The 12,154-nt window shown below is 47.5% G+C and overlaps 1 protein-coding gene across 2 annotated transcripts in view; it reads left to right on the forward strand.

The window, feature by feature from the left end:
* LOC126334905 (probable imidazolonepropionase) overlaps window positions 1-12,154 on the forward strand; it is a 149,508-nt gene that overhangs the window by 52,835 nt on the left and 84,519 nt on the right. For both annotated transcript variants that reach the window (XM_049997616.1, XM_049997615.1), the window contains exon 3: window positions 6,267-6,438. In XM_049997616.1, coding sequence (XP_049853573.1) covers window positions 6,267-6,438 — 172 coding nt within the window. The remainder of the gene's footprint in view (window positions 1-6,266; window positions 6,439-12,154) is intronic.

The following is a 12,154-nucleotide window of genomic DNA, read 5'->3' on the forward strand; positions in this document are numbered from 1 at the left end:
TATCTAATATAAATAAACATTGTAACATGTCTCTATTATTATTACCTTGTTTTTAAACTGTTAATTCCTGAAACTTTCCTAGCGCATTAAAACTGTGTGTCGGACCGGGACTCGAATTCGGGACCTTTGCCTTTCGGGGGCAAGTGCTCTACCAACTTTTTTTTTATAATCTTTATTGAACAAACTAAAAGTACATATATATTCACTATGCAATATTTCTTCAAGGTACCATTTAAACATATACAAATGACTGTTAGTTAAACACAAAATATTTAAAAAAACATTAAATACAACAAAATATAAAATATTCTGTTTTCTTCCTTTTTTTATTTGTTTTTTGGTCGATGCATGAGAACGTGGATAAGAGTGTTGCATCATGTGACAGGTAGGCATGGTACACCCCAACTCTGAGAGGGGTCAAGGAAGACGCTGCGGAGATACCGGCCAAAGTTTGTCGGTAAGATGGTTTTCGGGTGAGGGTGCTATGTGCGGTCACAACTTTGTACCAGAAGTCAAGGACTGTATGCGGACCACTCTGAAACAGGTATTCTAAAGCCTGTCCTCGAAACCAGATTAGGGTATGGTGCTTAGCAAGAGGGTAGTGAAATGTCTGGTGCAACAACAGGAAATCCGGGGCTACCGTCGTTGGCGGGGCATGGAGGTAAAAGCCCACGATTCGTTGGATGAGGAGCCATACACTTTGTTTCAGGGGGCACGTAAGACGGTGCTCGTCGGTGTCTTTGAGCTGACAGTCAGGGCAGAGTGGGGAGGTGACCAGTCCTATGCGATAAAGTCGACTATTAGTCGGGAATTTTCAATAGAATGCAGCATGCAGACACAGACGACGGTAAAAAGAGTGCATGCACACACCCCCAAATCGTTCGCCAGTTAATGTCAGGGTGCTGTAGCACCATGGGGTCGCAAGGGTTGGACAGCATAAGCAAACGATAATAATCTTTTGTACGGGGAGGACGGGTGACTGGAAGATCAGCTCGAACGTAGCTGAGTTCTATGAAACAATTGGCGACGTGGTACAATAATGGAGAAATAGGTGCCACATTGATTGGTGGATCGAGAGAAACTGGTCTGAGGATATCTAAGAGACTACGTGTTAAGGACGGAACCGGCCCCTGCCAGTGCCGCAACAGAGTGTGGACAAAGAGTGCAGAAGATCGTGCCCGCGCGTTGACGAGTCTGAGACCACCTTTTGCAGGAGGCAGTGTTAGAGTGTTGCAGCGAACTTTGAAAAGTGCCCCTGCTGACACGAAATATCCAAAGACTGATTGGATGCGGCGGCCAAGGAGTAACGCCATTGGGAGGATCTGGGCGACATGTACCAGTTCAGGGGCGACATACATGTTGACATAGGACACACGTTGGAGTTGGTTTAAGTTACAGTGCACTTGATCGCGGACATGGTGCCGAATCGACTGCAAAAGCCGCCGGTAAACCAGGGCCACTGTGCGGTGTGTGGAGCTCGTAAATTCGATACCCAAGTAACGAAGAGTGGCACTGATTGGGACTGGGTTCGGCACCATAGCTGGGAGGCGGCGTCCAATGTTCATCATAGTCAATTTACGGACATTAAGAACGCTACCAGAAAGACGTCCACACTGGTGGATCCATTGGATGGCGTCATTGAGTTCCGTGGAGGAGCAGGTGAGAAGGAGGAGGTCGTCTGCATAAGTCCTGCAGTGAAAGGTGTAGTCACGCAAAGTGAGACCCTGCAATCGAGAGGTAAGACCAATGATGAGGGGCTCAAGTGCAATGCCATAGAGTAAAGTAGACATAGGACATCCTTGACGCACAGAGCGGCGTATAGGAATCGGTCCTACAAGCCTCCCATTGACTTGTACCATCGAGACCGCGGGAAGTAGTAACCAGCGAATGGCATCGCCAAAAATAATGGGAACCCCATACGTGTCGTCACCATGAGGAGGAATGGGTGTCGAACGCGATCAAAGGCACTCGTGAAATCGACGGATACCAGTGATGCACGAAGGCGACAAACCGACGCCAGTGCGATGAGGTCACGGCAGTCTCCTAGGGTTGTTTGTAAGGTGGCCCCACAACCACGTGCAGTCTGCTCAGGTGAAAGGACCGTAGGTAAGACGGTGCGTATGCGCGCTGCTAAGAGGCGTGCATAGATTTTAAAGTCTGCACTCAGTAGTGTAAGGGGACTATATGCAGAGACATGAGACCCTCCCTTCGGCTTAGGCACAGGTAGAAGAATGCCAGTGACGAATTCAGGTGGAATGGGAAGGACGGAGTAGAGAGTTCCTGAATCATTTCCGTCCAGCGAGGAAGCATTAACGTGGCGAACGCCCTGTAAAACTCCACTGGGAGACCATCTGGTCCTGGTGATTTGTTCTTGGCCCCTTTGTTGATCACATCTACCACCTCTTCTGCGGTAATTGCCGACATCATGGACGTTGATTCCGCTACGGTGAGGGTCCGATCAGGGGAAGGACAGAGATCATCAGGAATTGGCGTTGCCATCGGTTCATCATCATAAAATTGGCGATAATGTTCAGCAAAGGCAAACACCACTGCCGCTTGTGTTGTGTGGTGAACACCGTCGGAGGTCGTGATGTTGGGGACGAAAAGTCGACGTCGACGACTATGGTCGGATGCGGCGTGGATTGTGGATGGGGTTTCGTCGTGGAGGAGGTCTTGTCGACGGGAACGCACCACGACACCATGCAGTCGTGCACGTTGGAGAGAGAGGAGACGAGCTTTAGTACGCTGTCGTTCCCTATGGGTATCAGGTGATGGAGGGAGCGCATCGAGCTCACGGCGGACGGCGTAGTGAAAATTTGTGGTGTCTCGATGCCATGCTGCTGCTTCCTTGCCACATTGCATGAAGACCTTTCTGATCGCAGATTTGGCACATTTGAGCCACCAATGGAACGTGGATGTGTACTGCGGGAAGCGTCTTTCGCAAGACGCCCATGTAGTGGCAATACATTGTCGGCAGTGTGGATCATTAGGGAGGGAGGTATTAAGCTTCCAGTAACCTCTGCTGCGCCACACTGACTGAGGTGGCAGAGCCAGGGAGCAAATGACGCCGCAGTGGTCCGAAAATGCAAGGGGCCATCGTTCAGCTTGGGGGACTTCATTGCCAAGGTGGGCAGAGACAAAACCGGTCCAGTCTGCTCGCAGAATGTGCTGTAAATGGGTAAAAGCGGAGGTATTGCCATGAATTTTCTCCCAAACGTCCACTAGATGAAAATCCTCGATTAAGGTGAGCAGCGCCGGGCATGGCGAATAACCAGGCATTTGGTCCTGCGGATGGAGGACGCAGTTGAAATCGCCTCCCATGATAAGGCGATCATAGCATCCAGAAAACAGGGGCTCCACGTCATGTCCGAAGAAAGTGGACCGCTGCCGACGGTTCGTGGAGCCAGACGGAGCGTAGATACTGATGACGCGCGTGTCGACGATGGTAACAGCCATGCCCGTTCCATAGGGAAGGATTGTCGTGTCCTTGAGTGGGATTCCTTCGCGTATGTAGGAAGCCACTCCACGCCCTGATTGATCACATGTGGACGTGTATGAGTCGTAGCCGTAGACTGGTGGTAGTGTGGCAACGCGTACTTCCCGAAGAAGGGCGCCGTCGACGTCAGAGGCCCGAAGCATGTCACATAGGAGTTGCAGCTTGGGTGAAGTGCCGATCATGTTGATGTTCAGTGTGGCGAAGCGGTACGTTTGTTTCAGTGGAGGTGGACGCGCATCTACCATCACCAAGGGAAGTATGAGGAGGGCACCGACAGGAAGTCCCGTCCCATCAGCTGCAGTGTCTCGATCTTCCTCAATGTCGTCGGCCCATGCTCCTGTGCCGTGGGTCTGTCCAATGTCCGTGGGAATTGCGTCGTGGTGAGAGAGATCTGGAGTTGTCGGCGGGGAGACAGGCGTCTCAATCTGCGCACCGATCGTTACATTGTGCGTGGCGACCTTCACGGTGGTCCCGTCCTGCGAAACGTCTTGTCCATCGTGAAAGTTGTCCGCCGACCTCTGCGTGGAAATGTCGGCTGGTTGGGTGTCGTCTTCGTCGTCGCGGGTGGCGACGCTTTGAGAGCCCGTGGGTGAACGGCAACGGCGTTTGCGCCGACGTGGCGAGCGTTGTTTGCGCACGTGTTCCTCAGTGTCGGACGACGGCAAGGAGGAACGTTGACCTGGTCCGAAGGCGTCGGTGGTTGCAATGAAATTGTCAAACAGGTGCTGTGAAGAAGTACTGTTCTCCTCAGCGTCCGGTGCGGGAGCCTGTTCGGCGGTAAGGTTGTCAGGTGGGACGTCTGCACCGTCCGTAGGTGACTGGGACGGTGGGACGTGCCGATCGGAAGGACCGGGCGACGGACTGGACGAAACCGTAGACGTGGCAAGAGCCGCTGCGTAAGTGACCGGTAGGGAGGTCATCGTGGGTGTGACGGACGCTTCCGACAGCGGGAGATGCGCGACACGTCGTTGAATGCATTCAGACCGTAGGTGACATCCTTTCCCGCAACCGGAACGGGTCCGAGGTTGGCCGTCGTACATTATAATGGCAGGGCAGCCTCCCATAAGTAGATAGGAAGACACGAGTTTCTGCAACTCGATGCGGACCTGTCTAACACCGTTTAAAACCGGATGGGTTTGAAATTGTACCCATCGTTCGGCAACATGTTCCAGAACGTTGCCATAGGGACGGAGCGCCTCGATGAAGACGTCTGCAGGTAGTTCGAACTGCAGTTGGAAGATCCTTATCGTCCGTGTGCCGAGACCTGCGTGGACGACGGTAACAGGTCCGACGTTGCCGTCGGAATGACAGAAGCGCAGTCCACGTTTTGCCTCTTGAAGCACCTTGTCGCACGCCGCATCGTTGATCATTTTGACGTAGACGCTACTGCTTACTATGGACAAGTGGATACCAATTAGATCCGTTTGTGGTATTTTAACTTCATCACGAATAAATCGTTCTACATCCAGGGCCTTGGGTCGGGCGAAGTCGGAACAAAAGTTGAAACGTAATGTCTTCTTCCGTTAGTTGTGCTCCATGGTGGTCTATAAGGGAAAAACGGCACTTACAGCGGCCGAAGTAAACACAAACACAGCGTGCGCGCCTCGCCCGCAGCGCTCTGACGCATGACCGCCTCGCAACACTGCCCAACTGAGCTACCCAAGCACGACTCACGCCCCGTCCTCACAGCTTTACTTCTGCCAGTGCCTCGTCTCCTACCTTCCAAACTTTACAGAAGCTCTCCTGCGAACCATGCAGAACTAGCAGTCCTGAAAGAAAGGATATTGCGGAGACATGGCTTAGCCACAGCCTGGGGGATGTTTCCAGAATGAGATTTTCACTCTGCAGCTGAGTGTGCGCTGATATGAAACTTTGCTGGCGGTTTAAAATTGTGTGCCGGACCGAGACTCGAACTCGGGACCTTTGCCTTTGAGAGCACTTGCCCGAGAAAGGTAAAGGTCCCGCGTTCGAGTCTCGGTCCGGCAGACAGTTTTAATCCGCCAGGAAAGTTTCATATCAGCGCACACTCCGCTGCAGAGTGAAAATCTCATTCTGTTAATACCTCTTTTACAAGACGTATTAGTAGGGGGTGAAAATAGGACCACTTTGTCAAGTTTAGTAAAAGTGCATTGTTTTTGAAGTTTTTTTCTGTAAAGATAACAAATCGTTTCTGATATATTTTGATCTAAGTACGATGTGTAGGCTTTGTTGTTGTTGTTATATAAGTTTTTTGGGAATAATTGATTTAAAGATATGGTATTTAGAGGCTAAAAAGAGATCGGGGGACGAAATTTGGCGCCTTACCTTACGCCTTACTACTTGTACTTTAAGGTGTCATAATGGGCTGCCGGCCGGAGTGGCCGTGCGGTTCTAGACGCTACAGTCAGGAACCGAGCGACCGCTACGGTCGCAGGTTCGAATTCTGCCTTGGGCATGGATGTGTGTGATGTCTTTAGGTTACTTAGGTTTAATTAGTTCTAAGTTCTAGGCGACTCATGACCTCAGAAGTTAAGTCGCATAGTGCTCAGAGCCATTTGAACCATTTGAGCCATGATGGGCTACTAAAAGTGTGTAAAGTTTGATGAAAATTCGTGATCCGAACATCGTGACCTCCCATTGTGAGCCAAATTTCACAACGTTCAACGTGTAATGGTTTTTATTTATGATTTTTACTTTATTCGCAGGCACGAAATTCACTCGAACGATGAAGGTGCTGCATACGGCAAACGATGTATGGCAGAAGATGGAGCAACGCTGTTTGTGTGTGCAGGCAGGGAAGGATCGCGGCGGTGGGCGACTCAGAAGCGGTGTGCCGGCGCTACGAGGGCCAGCAGTTCGACGCCCGGATAGACGCGAGCGGCCGCTGCGTCATGCCCGGCTTCGTGGACGCGCACACCCACCCCGTCTGGGCCGGCGACCGTTCCCACGAGTTCGCCATGAAGGTTCGCGTTTCTTCTATTACTACTCTCTTTAATTCTGACTCGCCCTGGCAACCGTGAGCGATAGCACTCCGCTTCCGGGATTCGAGGAGGCACGCAGGCTCCTTATCAAATCCGCTCGGCTGATTTAGCTATGACGGTTAGTGTGCTAACCAGCCCGGATTGGTTGTTAGGCGGTTTACCACATCCGATTAGATGAATACCAAGCTTGTACCCACGTTCCATGCCAGTTACATTGTTCGAGACGGTCCGTGTGGCCGAGCGGTTCTAGGCGCTTCAGTCTGGAACCGCGCGACCGCTACGGTCGCAGGTTCGAATCCTGCCTCGGGCATGGATGTGTGTGATGTCCTTAGGTTAGTTGGGTTTAAGTAGTTCTAAGTTCTAGGGTACCGATGACCTCAGATGTTAAGTCCCATAGTGCTCAAAGCCATTTCAACCATTTTTTAACTACTGTTCTGGAGTTGCGCACCTTTCGTAGCATAATCATGTTACTGCCGTTCTCCTGCATTTATGTGGCGTCTATCGACGACATACTCGTAGACCATGGGAAGGTAGCCCAGCAGCAGGTGCTGGTTTAGCTGGATAGACCAGAGACGAGTTTACGAACGTGGCGACCTTCTGCGACAGGCCGGTTGTCTGTGCCCGCTGGCTTGTAGCCAGGTGGACTGCACTGGTAAACATGCCCTCGTCTTACTGCGATGTTGCCGTTGATACAGAAACTAAATCTATTGCTACGGTTGTTTCATAGGGCCTCATCTGAACTTAATGGCACATCGCTCTGTGCTAATGCACCCCATCATCTGCTTGTCAGCGCAACATCCCGATCTTCAGACATATTAGAGGCAATATGATACCCCTACGGTGTAATTTGTGACGCCTAGAGTCGTCCATGGCTAATAGACCGATTTTATTACGATGTCCTTTATGGTTTTATGAAAATATTAATAAATTCTACATATTGAGCATCATTTCGGCTTATTTGCAGTGTCAGTGACGTAAAAAACTGAAGATACGATAAGTTTCTGCTTGGTATTAGGGATCTTTTACGTTGGGATAAATTTATTTTATTTTTGTTACATGTTTTCGTTAAATAGCTGAATAAATTGTAATAAGAAATAATTTAATTAAGCAGAGTAGAGAAGATAAAGTCAAAGAGATGTTCATTGGGCGGACATTGTCGTAATGTAACGTCGTTGCGTTGTTCGGTTGTTAGAACAAGTCGTTTGTGTTCCGTTCTGCTGTTCGGTCGTGCGATTATCTGAAAGGAATTAATTCGGGGATTAGAATAAACTTTCACATAATTCGATGTTCCGACAAAAATGGTTAACGTCAGTGTTAATTTGAATTGTGGGCAACAGGATTAGTTTTGACAAATACGTGAAAACGTACGTCACGAAAGTTGTTCGCATATCATCCATGAACGTGACTTTTTATTTAATTAACGATTGCGGGCTTATTAAAAGCTATTATCTCATGATTAGGATCAATCGCTCTTTCCTCCTAGATAGTGATCATTCATTAACATTAACGTCATAAGAAAAAGGATTATTAATAAAAGTGATGTTAAATGACAATTACGTGTTATTCCGTTAGTGTGGAACCGACGTAATATCTCTGAAATGACAATGATATATAATTTTTGTTGAATACTGAATTGAGATAGGAAGTAAATTGAAATTAGTGAACATTTGATACTGAGACTATTGAAGCAGAAGCGCTTAAGGTTTCTCTTCTCTAAAATGGCAAAATAGGTACGAACTTTCACTCAATAGTCGACATTATGTATTGCAAAGACATTAGAATTTCATAAGGTGGCAGGGGTAAAATACAGGGAACGAAAGGCTATTTACAATTTGTACAGAAACCAGATGCCAGTCATAAGAGTCGAGGGACATGAAAGGGAAGCAGAGGTTGGGAAGGGAGTGAGACAGGGTTGTAGTCTCTCCCCGATGTTATTCAATCTGTATCTTGAGCAAGCAGTGAAGGAAACAAAAGAAAAATTCGTAGTAGGTATTAAAATCCATGGAGAAGAAATACAAACTTTGAGGTTTGCCGATGACATTGTAATTCTGTCAGAGACGGCAAAGGACTTGGAAGAGCAGTTGAACGGAATGGATAGTGTCTTGTAAGGAGGATATAAGATGAACATCAACAAAAGCAAAACGAGGATAATGGAATGTAGTCGAATTAAGTCGAGTGATACTGAGGGAATTAGATTAGGAAATGAGACACTTAAAGTACTAAAGGAGTTTTGCTATTTGGGGAGCAAAATAACTGATGATGGTCGAAGTAGAGAGGATATAAAATGTAGACTGGCAATGGCAAGGAAAGCGTTTCTGAAGAAAAGAAATTTGTTAACATCGAGTATAGATTTAAGTGTCAGGAAGTCATTTCTGAAAGTATTTGTATGGAGTGTAGCCATGTATGGAAGTGAAACATGGACGATAACTAGTTTGGACAGGAAGAGAATAGAAGCTTTCGAAATGTGGTGCTACAGAAGAATGCTGAAGATTAGATGGGTAGATCACATAACTAATGAGGAAGTATTGAATAGGATTGGGGAGAAGAGAAGTTTGTGGCACAACTTGACCAGAAGAAGGGATCGGTTGGTAGGACATATTCTGAGGCACCAAGGGATCATCAATTTAGTATTGGAGGGCAGCGTGGAGGGTAAAAACCGTAGAGGGAGACCAAGAGATGACTACACTAAGCAGATTCAGAAGGATGTGGGTTGCAGTAGGTACTGGGAGATGAAGAAGCTTGCACAGGATAGAGTAGCTTGGAGAGCTGCATGAAACCAGTGTTTGGACTGAAGACCACAACAACAATATCAACAACTTATTTTGACAACGCGCCGTTAAACAAACGAACGTTGAGTCTCTGTACGAGTAATAAAATTAAATCTAAAAACATAATTAATAACGGCGAACTCTGCTTTAACAAACTGTATTGCGTGTCGTCATCGGGCAATAACTGCTTCACCCTGGAGACTTGGGTGGTGAAATTAGAAGTCGGGCATATAAAACAAACTTAAAAATCCATTCAAGCTACAGTGGAGTCGGCACAGCACGACGTGGGCAGTTATAATGGGGAATCGGTCCCACGACCCTTGGGTTATGTTTGTACTCTTTCCGCTGCGGCAACCGCTGCCTAGAATCTACGCCAACATAAATGGTTCATGCCTCGCCCCGTCCGCGCCAAAAATGCTATTTTTTCTAATGAGCTGGCCATCTGGAATTCCCAGTTCTGTCATTTTCACTTCTGGCCAAGACCGGCATGTACCATAAATTTGGACAAAATCGATGATGAGGATTAAGTGCAGTCCCCTTGTAAGACATTTTCACAATGTGTATGTCAATCCGTAACGTGCAATACATATTACTATAACAATGTACCTAGTAAACAGTCGCTATAACTTCCCGACACTATTTAAAAATGCCTTCAGTTTGCGTACAACAGAAGAGCCGTAGTAGCATTCTCTGGTGTCATTCCAGAGCATACAAAAGGAATGTTTAGTGACGCACTGGTAAGACACTAGACTCGCATTTGGGAGGGCGTGATTCAATTGCCCTTGATACTAACGTTAAGCTTGTAGCCAACGCGATGTTAAAGCCTAAACAGCCTTCATGAACTGTGAAAGTTACATCTTCATCTGCATATTTCCTTACACCAGTTAACACAAATTACGAGGCGTGTTTTTTTAAGTAAGGTCCGTTTTGTTGTAGACATACCTCAACGAGCGCGTGCGTCGTGTACCGGCATGCCTCGGGAACAACTGTCCTGAGTTTCAGCTCTGTAGCTAACCTGTGCGGTTCTCTTCTGTGCTTTCAAAATGTTCAAGACTATTAACTCGCCCGCCACGTATGAGGTTCGCTCAGTGATACGGTTTTTGTCAGCAAGGAACCTCTCCGCTGCAGAAATTCATCGACAGATTTGTGAAGTGTACGGTGGTACTATTATGAGTGAAAGCAAGGAGCGTAAGTGGGTACGAGAATTCACAGACGGCTGTGACAACGTCCATGATGAGGACCGCTCCGGTGGCCCTTTCTTGATTACAGACGATTTGGTGACTTCAGTTGAAGCGAGGATTCTTGAGAACAGGTGCTTCACAATAAGAGGTCTCTCAAACGAATTTCCTGACGCGTCGAGATCAGTGTTCTACAACATTGTTTCTGAACACCTACAGTTTAGGAAACTGTGCTCCCGTTGGGTCCTGAAACTCCTAACAGCGGACCACAAAAACCAAAGATTTGAGTGTGCGATGAAGTTCTTGACTTGTTATCACCAAGAAAGTGACGGCTTCTTGAGTCAGATCGTAACTGGAGAGGAAACGTGGGTTTCGCATATCACGCCCGAATCGAAGCAACAGAGCCATGGAATGGAGACACACACACTCGCCTGTAAAGGTGAAGGCCAAATAAACTCTGTCCCAGCGCAAAATCATGGCGTCGGTGTTTTGGGATAGGCATGGTGTTTTGTTGGTCGACTTCGTGCAACGAGGAACTACTATCAATGCAGAAGCATACTACCAAACCCTGAGAAAGCTACGCAGAGCGAATCTAAACAAAAGACGCACCATGCTGACAAAGGGCATTGTCCTCCATGACAATGCAAGACCTCACACTGCAGGTCAGACCCGCGATTTATTGGACAGTTTTGGCTAGGAAGTTAGACCACCCACCCTACAGTTCTGATCTTGCGCCGAGCGATTACCGTCTGTTCCTCCACCTCAAACGACACCTCAGTGGAAACCGTTACAGTGATGACGACGACGTCAAAACGGCTGCGAACTCTTGGTTATCGGAGCAAGCAGCAAGTTTATATTAAGAGGGTATTTTAAAATTGGTTAAAATGTATGATACGTGTTTGAACAAACTTGGCAACTATGTCGAAAAGTAGAGTGAAATATGTACTTTCTGAAAATAAATTTACTTTTTTGAAATAACATTTAGTTGTGTGCTTATGTTCAAACGGACCTTACTTGAAAAACACGTCTCGTACATACAAAGTATTTCACATAACGAGATTTGTTCTTTAACTTGCAAAATAATACAACGGTGGGCGAAACTTAAGGAAGAAGTAAACTTTCTCATGATGTTTCACTGCCGACTTGGAGTGTTCATAGAAAGAACTGCTGCAGTATAGTACAGAAGAAAACTGGAAGAAATGCCCAATGACGCGTACAGAAATGTCACCTTTATTCAGATACAATAATAATTCCACCGAACTCGCTGCGAGCTATGATGATCCCCTGGATATTACAGACGGCGGGACACGATTCTCTTAATAGGGTGTGTGATCATCACGGACGGCAATACATGCTCTGCAACGAGCTACTATCCTGGCCACGCGTTTGGTAAGGAGTTCCAAGGATGGGGCGTTCCATTGTTGACAACTGCTGGATGGTCGTTGGAGCATGTGGATGTACTGCAATACGTCTTCAAATGGTTCAAATGGCTCTGAGCACTATGGGACTTAACATCTATGGTCATCAGTCCCCTAGAACTTAGAATTACTTAAACCTAACTAACCTAAGGACATCACACAACACCCAGTCATCACGAGACAGAGAAAATCCCTGACCCCGCCGGGAATCGAACCCGGGAACCCGGGCGTGAGAAGCGAGAACGCTACCGCACGACAACGAGCTGCGGACTAATACGTCTTCCCAACGCATTCCGCACGTGCTCTGTGAGATTTAACATTCTCCGAATATCCT

The sequence above is a fragment of the Schistocerca gregaria genome, chromosome 2, assembly GCF_023897955.1.
Source record: "Schistocerca gregaria isolate iqSchGreg1 chromosome 2, iqSchGreg1.2, whole genome shotgun sequence".
Classification (NCBI taxonomy): Eukaryota; Metazoa; Arthropoda; class Insecta; order Orthoptera; family Acrididae; genus Schistocerca; species Schistocerca gregaria.